Raw genomic sequence first — 12682 nt, 5'->3', positions numbered from 1 at the left:
ACAGAAACCTATGCTAAAGAAATATCCGTATTTTTAAAATACTAAAAATAAACAAGTGCTGGGAGTTGCAATCAATTCCAGGGCTTAGTGAACAATCAAACATTCTAATATCTTCACTAAACTGATGATAAAACATAACAGAGTTACAAGTTAAAGTCTCACTTTAAAATAAAACACTCCCTTTAGTAAAGTCACCATTAACTGTTTAAGGCAATCTAGTAGGTGTTTGCAAGCTTACTATGTGATTTTTACAGAATGTCTGTGTAATTTAATTTAGGTAATTAGCAAAAAAGGAAGAACACTGGCATGTTTACTCCTCTAACATATTCAAGTAAGAAAATCTTCCTCCCCAAATTCTTTGGGTTACTTTATAATTCCTGTTATTAAGAAATGGTCTTGGTTCTGATCTATTCTGTAAACATGGAATTTTATTATAAATGAAAAAATTCCTAGAAATATATAACTCCATTCACTCCATGGTTTTTGTTTTTGTTTTAAAAGCTTAGGTAATTTAGAGGGAAGAAGTTTTGCAATTTTCCATCATATTAAATGACAAGTTGGTGTTTTACCATCAAGAACTGAAAATACAAAGAGTTCTCCTTGAAAGCAGAGGTTAGCAAACTAAATCTGGTCTCTATAGATAAAGTTTGACGGCAATACAGTCTTTTCTATTTGTTCGTATGCTGTCTACAGTTGCTTCTGTAACATAACAGCAGAGGTAAGCAGTTGCAACACAGACTATATGGCCCACAAAGTGGCGAATATTTATGATCTGGTCCTTTGCGGGAAGAAATATTGTCAATCCCTGTCCTAAATGATGGAAAATGCTCTGTCAAACTAAAAGTTTTCCTATCATATAATCAAGGTTTAAATCAAGCTAGAAATAAAATTTAGAAGGGGGGCAGGGAATTGCTGAAACTAAGTATGAATCTACTTCTACTCCACCAGAGTTCTAAATAATTATATGGCTAAAAGGAGTTAAAACACCAGTAAATTTCCCAAGCCATCACAGAAAGATATTTGCTTAGGCTTATTCCAAAGTTAAGGTACTGTCGTCTCCTATACAATAGGAAATACAATGCAAAGAAGAAAACGAAAGAGAAAGAAAGAGAGGGAGGGAGGGGAGGAGGAGGAGGAGGAGGGAGGGCTGGAGAGGAGAGAAATCAAACAAAACACAAGCAAACAGCAAACAAACATTTTACAATTAGCTCTTCTGAATTTCTTTCCCTTTGAACTACTGTAAATTCTAGTTTTTCAAGATAAAAGAAGGATAACATATAACCAACTTAAATTAGAGGTGAAAAAAGTGATAATCTGAATAACATACAGTAGGAGCTCACATATTTCTTTATTGAGTAATTGTGAAGCAGACTTAGAATGTGTAATAGTAATGTATTCTGAAGTCCTTAAATATACCACGGATGTATCAAAAATCTGAAACCTTCACATTTTTGTGTCAGGCCTTCAACACAGAATGTAAAGGTTCTTAGTCAAGCATACTAAAAGGTCACTGGCACTGGCCCCTCAAATTGGACATGGGTGAAGGAAGAGAGCTAGAGGAGACTCCAATAAGTCCCTGTGTCAGGACACAAGAAGTGAGATAACTCACATGCAACAATCTCTCTCCAATCTGTCTCTTTTTTCAGTTATCACTGCAAGTTTGGTATTAAACAACAACAAAAAAGCTGTTTGGCTCCGGAATAAAACTGGTATGTTCTCTTCCATTTCCTTTCACATACTTCAGGCCACCCAGCAACTACTCCTGGCCAGAGAGAACTCTGATATTCTAGTTTAGTTCTTTTATGGTATGGATGGGTTTGAATTTCAGGATTGAGATGAGGAAAAAGGGACTTACTCTCATTGGCTATTTCTTTATTTCATTAACACAAACTTGTAACAAGTTACATGCCTAAAGCCCAACCAAGGAAGAACAGCACAGAAAAAAATAGTATATCATAAGCATATATTCATTTTTTACACATCTATTCTCCCATTAAGATGAATAAAATATTAACTTCTATTATCTACACCAGAAACCATAGGTTACATGATTTAAGTTACATTAATAATTTTTAAAATAAAATACTTTTTTCTATAACACCCATGAAATCTTGATTACTTCCAGAGCCTTTTTTAAGCCTCAGAATTTCCAGAAAAACCAACCCAGGCTATCTCTTTCGATAGCATTTTCCTTGGAAGAGACAGTCCTATCAGGTCAATAATCATACTTACCAATGTCTAAAATTCTCTTTTGTAGAGCTCCAATGAAAAGAAACGGTTCATCTTTACATGACTGAACAAGTGTGCCCACCAATTCAGAGTTTGTTGCTAAGATGCAGGCATTTTCTTCACTAAGGTTGACCCCTGCCATGGAAGTCACATCATTGATGTCATCTTCATCTCTAATAGAAAAAAAAGAAAGCTTTCAGTGGTGGTGGTATGTGAACGAGTGATTTAAGAGAGCAAACATGGCTTCCCCGATGACGCAGTTGTTGAGAATCTGCCTGCCAATGCAGGGGACACGGGTTCGAGCCCTGGTCTGGGAAGATCCCACATGCCACGGAGCAACTGGGCCCGTGAGCCGCACTTATTGAGCCTGCGCGCCCGTGAGCCACACTTACTGAGCCTGCGCGTCTGGAGCCTGTGCTCCGCAACAAGACAGGCCGCGATAGTGAAAGGCCCGCGCACCGCGATAAAGAGAGGCCCCTGCTTGCCACAACTAGAGAAAGCCCTCGCACAGAAACGAAGACCCAACACAGCCATAAATAAATAAAATAAGTAAATAAGTAAATAAAAGAGAGCAAAGAATTATAGATCTCTCCTTATAACTAAAGACATTATTTTACTCAATTTATCTAAGCAAGAGAAGTAAAGCATGGCTATCTTTCCGTCAGCCTTTAAAATTCATTGGTGTTTCTAACCACTAGTGTACATTTAATATCAGAAAGATGAATCAGAAGCAACTTTAGTCTCCTAGTGCCCATCTCTCCCGCTCTCAGTTTAGTAAATAAGATACTCTAAGAGGGATTTGGAAGTTATACTAAGTTATCCACAAATTGCGGGTAATGAAAGAATGAAATAAAAACAGACTTCTTTGTTTTCATCCAAGATGATTTAAAAACCCCTCAGATATCCCCAGTGCAGCCCACTGTTCCACTGAGGAGCAGGAGAATTCCCCCAATCCCTAAAGGTCCATACCCGTGTAAAAGCCCTTGAGAAGAAGCTTTCTAGACTAGCTATTCTGAAACCATATGGTTAAAACTAGTTTTGTTTTTCCGCTTCAGACTTTTGGTGTGCTCCATCTGTACCAACTGAATTCATTAAACCACCTCCTCAAGCAAGTGGCTGCAAAGGGCTTATATTTAAAATATAAAATTATACACACATATGTAAAAGACATACATATAAAAACACAAAATATGTTTGAGCTCCTTGCATTGTGCCAGCAAAATTAAATAGTTGCTTTTATCTAATAGAATTGCTACATGGCTACAGTACTAAGATGAGTATATATGTTTAAGGATAGAGAAGTGAGAGACAAAAACACTAAAATTCCCTTATGGCATTTTTAACACCCTGTAATAACAAGCATATTACTGATCATAACTCATGTACCAATGCATAACATAATTTACACAAACATGATTATATAAAAAACATATTGTTTCTATTTATTGCATGGGCCAAAAGATAGATCATGTGGTTTCATGTCAACAGATTTAAATTATGAATCTCCTTGCGGTAATGCATTTATGCACAAAAAAGGGAAATAAAGTATAACTGTCAAGCGCTCAAGATATAAAGGCCTCTGGTGTTCAGCTTTAAAAAGCAGCATGTTAGGAGTGGGAGGGCAAGAGCCCCTACTCACACAGGTATGAGAGATTCAAACTAAATGAAAGAAAGTTAAGTGCTGGACATAGCAGTTGCAAGTGAAGAGAAAGAACAGTGGTCTCACAATCTGAACACTATATTTAAAAACCTAACATTAAAAGGTGTGTCTCTGTAATGGAGAAAAGAAAAAAAATGTAATTAGTATCTCAAATCAACCAAATGAAACACGCAATATAAATAAACTGTATGGGGACTTCCCTGGTGGTCCAATGGATAAGACTCCATGCTCCCAATGCAGGGGGCCCAGGGTTGATCTCTGGTCAGGGAACTAGAGCCCGCATGCCACAACTAAAAGAGCCCACACGCCACAACTAAAGATCCTGCATGCCGCAACGAAGATCCCATGTGTTGCAACTAAGACCTGGCACAGTCAAATTCATAAATACTTTAAAAAAAAAAATCTATATGAAAATGGTTGGACTCCACCTCATCAAATGTCACAGAGGTACTGTCAGAGGGATGGTATGCTGAGAATGGTTCTAAGAATCAATTTACCAACTATGTAAACAAAGAAGTATTCCAGAAACATCTAAACATTTAAAGTCTAAAGTGTAAGACGTAGAGAATGGACATGAGGACACGGGGAGGGGGAAGGGTAAGCTGGGACGAAGTGAGAGAGTGGCATGGACATATATACACTACCAAATGTAAAATAGATAGCTAGTGGGAAGCAGCCGCATAGCACAGGGAGATCAGCTCGGTGCTTTGTGACCACCTAGAGGGGTGGGATAGGGAGGGTGGGAGGGAGATGCAAGACGGAGGAGATATGGGGATATATGTATATGTATAGCTGATTCACTTTGTTATACAGCAGAAACCAACACACCATTGTAAAGCAATTATACTCCAATAAAGATGTTAAAAATAAATAAATAAAATCTAAAGCATAAGAACAGTAGAAACCATAAACCTAAAGATGGACCAAGATCTGAGTAAAAAAGTATTTTAAAAGGTCTGAGTAAAAAATATTTAAACAACCCCAAGTATCAAGAAAATGAAAAGACAAGCCATACAATGGGAGAAAATATTTGTAAAAGACATATCTGATAAAGGACTATTATTCAAAACATATAAAGAACTCTTAAAACTCAACAATATGAAAACAAACAGATTAAAAAGTGGGCCAAAGACCTAATAGACACCTCACCAAAAAGATGTGCAGATGGCAAACAAGCATAAGAAAAGATGCTCCACATCCTATGTCATCAGGGAAATGCAGATTAAAACAATGAGATACCATTACACGTCTATCAGAATGGCCAAAATCCTGAACACTGACAGCACCAAATGCTGATGAGGGTGTGGAGCAACAGGAACTCTCATTCATTGCTGGTAGGAATGCAAAATGGTACAGCTACTATGAAAGACAGTTTGGCAGTTTATTACAAAACTAATGATCCAGCAGTTACACTTCTTAGTACTAACCCAAAGGAGCTGAAAATTTATGCCCACACTAAAACCTGTACATGGATGTTTACAGCAGATTTACTCTTAATTGTCAAAACTTGGAAACAACCAAGATGTCATTCAGCAGGTGACTGGATAAATAAACTGTGGTAAATCCAAACAATAGAATATTACTGAGTCCTAAAAAGAAACGGTATCATACCATGAAAAGACTAGAAGAAACTTAAATGCACATTATTAAGTGAAGTAAGCCAATCTGAAAAGGCTACATACTGATGATTCCAACTATATGACATTCTGGAAAACGCATATTATGGAGACAATAAAATGACCAGTGGTTGCCAGGGGTTAGCAGAGAGGGATGAATATGCAGAAAACAGAGGACTTTTAGGACAGTGAAATATACAGTATCTGTATGATACTATAATGGTCAATACATGTCATTACACATTTGTCAAAACCCACAGAACGTACCACACACCTAGTGAACTGTAAGGTAAACTATGAACTTTGGGTGATAATGATGTCTCGATGCAGGTTCATCAATCGTAACAAACAGACCACTCTGGTGGGGGATGTGGATAATGGGGGAGGCTGTGCATGTGCTGCCATTTTCTACAACGTCCAAATCAATTTTTTGCTATGAACCTAAAACTACTCTAAGAAACAGTCTATTTAAAAAAAAAAGGCCAAGTACAAATCGATGAAAAGTCAGTTCACTCCAAAAGAGAATACCAACCAGTTACTTAACACCTTTAGGACTCAAATTTTTCTTCCTCTAAAAAATGAATAACTTAGATTAGGTACTTTCTAAGGTCACTCTCAGCCACTTAAAAGAATGAGGCAGCCCTCTTTGGCCAGACACAGAACAAATGCCAACGTGTATTGTGAAGTGGGAAAAAACTAAACAAAACACAACAAGGTATAGAACAGACTGCACCTTGAAAAAAATACACACACACACACACACACACACACACACACACACACACAAGCATAACATATCTCTGGATGCACAAGAAATTCTCCTCTGGAGAGGGAAACAGGGAAGCATGGATAGGAAGAAGATTTCATTTATACCACATCATACTCCCTTCTACCCTTTGAATGTTGTAGTGTATACACAGATTACCCAATCAAATGGTTAGTGATATTTTAAAAAATAATATATAAATAAACAGAGAAAGAAAACTGGAGACAGAAAAATATTATGAAGTTTAGACATATGGCCTTATCCTTCCTTTAAAAAAAATCAGAATTGTTTAAGGTACACAGGACATGGCCTTTACACACATGCACACAACACTGATTGTTCACAATCTCAGCTGTTTGCCAGGTACACAGGCCCTGTAAACTGCACCCTGCTTCCACAGGCGAGTTCCCACATAGCCCCTGCTGAAATTTCACATACAGACTGGAGAGACCAGTACCAGGCCTCCTTACTACCAGTACCATGCACAGTACTAGAACTGAACAGAACTCATTAATGAGGAGAGTGCCCCATGTCTTTTAGAATCTTCTTGCAGCCCTTCTCTGAACTAAGAAGGGAGCTAACCACCCAATAAGATTTGTTCTTGCCTACCCACCCACCCCCCAATTTGGCCCCAAGCTGAACACAGCTCCCTCTAGTTCAGCTGCCAGTTGCTATGGTTACAGAGGGCAGCAGGAATAGAGGAAGACCCCTACTGAGGGAAGAGGAAAAGGTACCACAATAAACAGCACCCGAACCACTTAAAACTTCCTCTAAGAAAGGAGGCAGACTAAAGGAAAGCAAAGACAACACAGTGTTGTAGCAGCATTATTGATAAGGCTAAATATTGTAAGATAGGCCAAGGCAGTAATAAAGGCTTTGATGCTGAGGCGTATTTGTGATTCTGGGTTGGCTCAATTTTAAAGGAAAAGAAAGTGAGAACCTCCAAATCGCATCTTCAAGTCTTCTGGTCTCATGCAGTATGTCTTTTAACGAAGGTGCTGTGAAAGATAACCTGTTTCATTTTAAAAGACATACAAAAAGGAAATTTAATAGTGCCTCAGTAGAAAAAGGCTTCCAACTCAAGATTCTGTGGGGAGTAATAGGTTAATATGCAAAAATTAAAGTAGCATTACCCAATTATCATTAATACCTTGCATTTTGGTTTCTGAAACTGATCTAATTCTTTAGCTTTTTATAAAGTTAACCATTGCTTGTGCCTACCTTCTTAAATCTCTTCTACCCTCTTAAGATCTGTAATAGCACCAGACTAATTTTTATATAGTAGAGAAAATCACATTACTTTCCTATTCAAAAACATTTCATGATCCTATGAGCTCAACCTGATATTCAAGGCCTTCCAAGTAATGACCTTAACTTAGCACTCTTACTTCCCATTCCTCACCATAAAATAGCTCCTACTGATTCTGGCTTTCCTGTTCTAGTCTTTAGCTCCTCTTGGTTTATTATCTTTCAGCTGTCAGTGCCTTATCTATATTCCAGACCTACTTCAAATGCCTACTTTGGAAATGTTGGTTTAACTTATCTTTATACTTTTAAAGCATCTGTCCAATTGCTACATCTTTTGAACTTCCAAAGGTACATTTTGTCTCTATTATGGTAGGTCTTACTCTGTCTTCCAATAATCAACTATTTGCCTTATACTTCAACCAGACTAATTTTATTGATCATATTAATCACTTTCATCACCTATCGCTTCTAGCAGAGTAGTCATAAATGGTACTTAAATATTTGAGGAATTTGTATGTGCTCAGAACAGCGTGCTGTTTATCTGTGACAATGTACTGGGAAGTAGAAGAATGGTGGGTAAAAAAGATGAGTCAAACTGCCTACCATGAAATCCTGACTCTGCCACTTACTGTCTATATGAAATAAAGCAAATTAATTAACCTCTCTAGGCCTGCATCATCAGTAAAATGGAGACAATAACATTCCCTACATCTGAGACTGAGGATTGAAGGAAGCAATCATATCACGAAAAAAGGAGTTCCTTTAATATATAAAGAGCTCCTACAAATAACTAAGGAAAAGACCTAAAATCCAATGGAAAAATGAACGAAACATAGAAACCTTCAGTTAATGAAAAATTTTACATGACTCAAATATAAGATGTTTTACCCTACTCATAAGAAAAATGTAAGATACAATTTTTCACCTGTTAGATTGGTAAAGTTCACGAGAACATGTGGAAATATGATACCTTAAGCTTTGTTGCTCAGAGTATAATTTGTTAATCCAACTCCACTGAGAGTTATTTGACATTACCTAATTTAAAGTGAATAAACTGCTCTTTCTAGAAATTATGTGAAACGATAGTCATTGCAACTCTGTTTTCTGAGTACAAAACACTGGAAACAACCTAAATATCTATCATTATGTAACTTTGTTAAAAACATCAAATCACAATGATTATATACTGATATTGAATAATCTGCAAGATTTATTACTACTAAGTTGTAAATATCAAAATGGGTTGGCCAAAAAGTTCATTTGGGTTTTTCCATTACACCTTATGGAAAAACCCGAACGAACTTTCTGGCCAACCCAATAAAACATCATGTATTGTATACTGCCATCTATGTTGAAAAGATTCTATCTAGAGAGATATGCAAGAAATTGCTAACAGTGGTTGGCTCTGGGCTGAGAACCTGGGTAGCAGAGGGAAAATGATGCAAGAGAGAACCTTATTTTTTTCCCACCGTATATCCTTTTGTTCCTTTCGAATGCTATACAAAATGTATGTATTACCTAGTCAAATAAATATATAATTTGCTTAAAAGGTATAAACAAAAAATTTTTATTTTAAGAAGATCAAGTTCTTCCTTTAGGTTACTAATCCCTGGTAAAATAAGGTTACCTTCAATATTCTTTTTTCACCACCCTTGGGCATAACCTCGCTACGTTACCACAGCCAGCTTACAAACCCTGCTTTCTTCCTTCTATGACTTTTTTAAAGGTATCTTTCCTCATGGGAAATTCCCTTTCCTCTTTTTAACTCAAACACAGCATAGGATATTGCAGTATTTCTCAAACTTCAGTGATTTTAGGAACTACTTACGAGTATATTCCTTCGCAGTTCATTCAGCATGTAAGCACAAAGATAATTTATCCTAAATCGCATTTTACTATGAAAAAATCTGGCCAAAAACTATGAAAGACTTCACAATCTCATCTCTAAGTCTTCATTCATGTAATTTCCCTGTGAGGAATGTTTAAGAACCTAATTTCTAACAAGATTTAGCATAAGGCAACTCCTTGAAGAAGATTTTTTTGTTGTTGAATTTTAACCCTAGATTTAGAGTTTATCTGGGCACAGCTCAGAAGGATGTTTCTTTCCTGTCTCCTGACTTTCCAAGATTTTGTCACCAGAGACTGTTTTCTCTCTAAGTCCTTGCTTGAATGATTAATCATCTATATTATGTCATACTCTATATAACAAGTGTATATCATTGATACACTTGTATATGTAAGGACAGACTCTTAATAAATACATAATGAAACAATTAATTACATATGAAGCAAGGTAGAGCACAAGCTTAATCTACACTAGAGAATCTGATTCTTGCAATAGGAAAAAATGGGACATTAAAGTTGGTGGAATAATATTATCTGTGCAAACAGCATGTAACCTTGTCCTATATTATTTTCTAAGTGTCTTTTAAAGCAAATTTTTTAAAAAACCTCTTAATTCCTAGCTGTTAAAATACCTCCTAAGTTATATAAGTATATATTAATATACACATATATGTATTATTTATCCATAAATATTTTATTATTTCTCTCTAAAATATAAGGACTCTAAACGAAGACCTTAACCATAAGGCATTATCACCTCTTCAAAAAATCAACAATAATTCCTTATTATTATCAAATAGTCAGTCTGTTTAAATAGAGTTAACTATACAAACATGCACAGGTGCTGTAATATTTATCACTTCTGATTCTGAAGTACAAAGAATAAAACACAAATCTCTGGCACCCTCTGGTGTTTAAACACTATATAGCTTCCCTTATTCATCCCAGATGTACTGACAAGCACAACAGAAAATATGACTTACTCTGGGAAAAAGTCACAAAAATGTTCTTTTCAGTTAAACAGGTAGTTTTGAAAATACAGGCAGATATCACTCTGTTATTAAACCTCATCCAGTTAAGACAGGATCTAATGCCATACACTATTACCTCCTCTTATTTAACAAAAGAGTCAATATGAAGGGTCTATTTTAAGCTTCATTTTAACAATAACTGAAGTGATATTAAGTATCCAAGAAAGCAAACTGAAAGAAAAGACATTACTATAAAAAGATATGCATAGGGCTTCCCTGGTGGCGCAGTGGTTGAGAATCTGCCTGCCGACGCAGGGGACACGGGTTCGAGCCCTGGTCTGGGAAGATCCCACATGCCGCGGAGCAACTAGGCCCGTGAGCCACAACTACTGAGCCTGCGCGTCTGGAGCCTGTGCTCCGCAACAAGAGAGGCCGCGATAGTGAGAGGCCCGTGCACCGCGATGAAGAGTGGCCCCCGCTTGCCGCAACTAGAGAAAGCCCTCGCACAGAAACGAAGACCCAACACAGACATTAAATAAATAAATAAATAAATCCCATTTAAAAAAAAAAAAAAAAAGATATGCATAAAACCACATATAACCCAAATAACTAGAACATATTATACAAAAATGAAAAGTGTATCTTTGTGCAAAAATAAAATATATCTTAAAAATAGATTATATCTAAGATTATAGATACTCCTGTTCTCTTTTTCAAAATTCATTATTTCAACAAATTTCTGAATGCTTATTATGAACAAGGCATTGTTCTAAATGTTAGATATACAATGGTAAAGTTATTGTAAACTCTCAGAGATTTAAAAAGGAGTGGGGCGCATAAAGAAGGGTAAATAAATGAATAGGGTAACTTTAGATAGTGCCTCAAGACAGCAGATGTGACTGAAAAAGGAATAAAGAGAGAGGATTTATCTAAACAGATATAAAAACAAATAATGAAAGATAATTGAAAATGCAAAAATATTAACACAGAAATAAAACAAAAACAGCACTAAAATGAAAATCTTGAAATGTACCCTTGTATAACTGAGAATTTACTAAAAGGTAAAGCAGCATTTCAAATCAGAAAAGTAAGGATGATGAAATCTTCAGTAACTGTTGTTGAGATGAGCAACCCAACGGGGAAAAGGTAATTTCTGTTTCAGCTATTTACAAAGATAGAATCAAGAATTACTGAAGATTTTGTAAAGGTCTATTGCATATATGAGGTGTGTATAGATATCTTGGAAGAAAATATAGGAGCACATCATTATGAGCTAAGGATAGGGAAAGATTTTTTAAAATAATGCAAAAGTCAAAAGCTATAAAGGAAGAGACTAATAAAGTTAATACTGTGATTTAAAATCTTCAAATAACAAAAGACACTAAAAACAAAATTACAAGTTAAACAAAAGATTGGGAGAAAAATATTTATAACATATACATAACATACACAACAAAGATCTACTCTCAGGAATTCCCTGGCGGTCCAGTGGTTAGGACTTCGTGTTTTTACTTCTGAGGGCCCGGGTTCAATCCCTGGTTGGGGAAATAAGATCCCACAAGCCACACAGCGCAGCCAGGAAAAAAAAAAAAAGAAACTATTTTCCAATATATAAGTCTAGAAAGCAATAAGCACTCAATAGCTAAATGAGCAAAAGTAATAAGCTAGAAACTACCTAAAGAAAATACTAATGGTGACACTTATGCTTCAGGCATTAACTGGACTAGATTTACCCATGAGAAATTACATGACATTCTTCTAATTTAGACCAGCTTATTTTCATTCCAGTGTTGGATGCACAGAAGTTGTCAAAAAGGTGTCAGTAAAAATAAGCACTGAGCACACTCTAAAAGTAGAACTGCCTCAGGGGCAAATGCCTGTGGCTAGCACTAGTTTTCGGGCCTCTGTTAAAGTGGAGAAACTCTTAAGTCAGGTTCTCTAGAACAGGTACTAATGTGGTCCCAAGTCAATAGTCATCCCTGGTTCCTATGAGACACAGTCACAAATCTTCTTTGGAGTAAAGCAAACTCCATTTGGGTCGCCAGGTTTAATCTGATTTACCCATCCACTGAGGTTTTAAATTCAACACTTATATTTTTCACTTCTATATGTCCTATTTGGTTCTTTATCAAATCTTTGTATTCATTTTTTAATAGATAATTGTTACTTGCTAATTTTTTGTGATTCCACATTTTATTTTTAACCATTTTATGAGTTTTTAATATTGAATATTTGATCACCCAATGTTTGAAGTCATTGGCATTCCAATTGTGTTGCTGTTTCCTTTGCTTGGGGTGACCTTTCCTTGCAGGCTTTATCTTTGAAAGTGAACACATGCATACATACC

General features: G+C 36.2%; 1 protein-coding gene across 1 annotated transcript in view; it reads right to left on the bottom strand.

Moving 5' to 3' along the window:
• Positions 1-12682, bottom strand: part of TAF4B (TATA-box binding protein associated factor 4b) — a 113221-nt gene that overhangs the window by 57631 nt on the left and 42908 nt on the right. The window contains exon 10 of the mRNA XM_068563585.1: positions 2233-2402. Within this exon, the coding sequence (XP_068419686.1) occupies positions 2233-2402 (170 nt within the window). The remainder of the gene's footprint in view (positions 1-2232; positions 2403-12682) is intronic.

This window comes from Eschrichtius robustus, chromosome 14 (assembly GCF_028021215.1).
Source record: "Eschrichtius robustus isolate mEscRob2 chromosome 14, mEscRob2.pri, whole genome shotgun sequence".
NCBI classification, from domain to species: domain Eukaryota; kingdom Metazoa; phylum Chordata; class Mammalia; order Artiodactyla; family Eschrichtiidae; genus Eschrichtius; species Eschrichtius robustus.
Note: the sequence above shows the minus strand (reverse complement) of the source record. Positions and strands in the feature narration are given on the sequence as shown.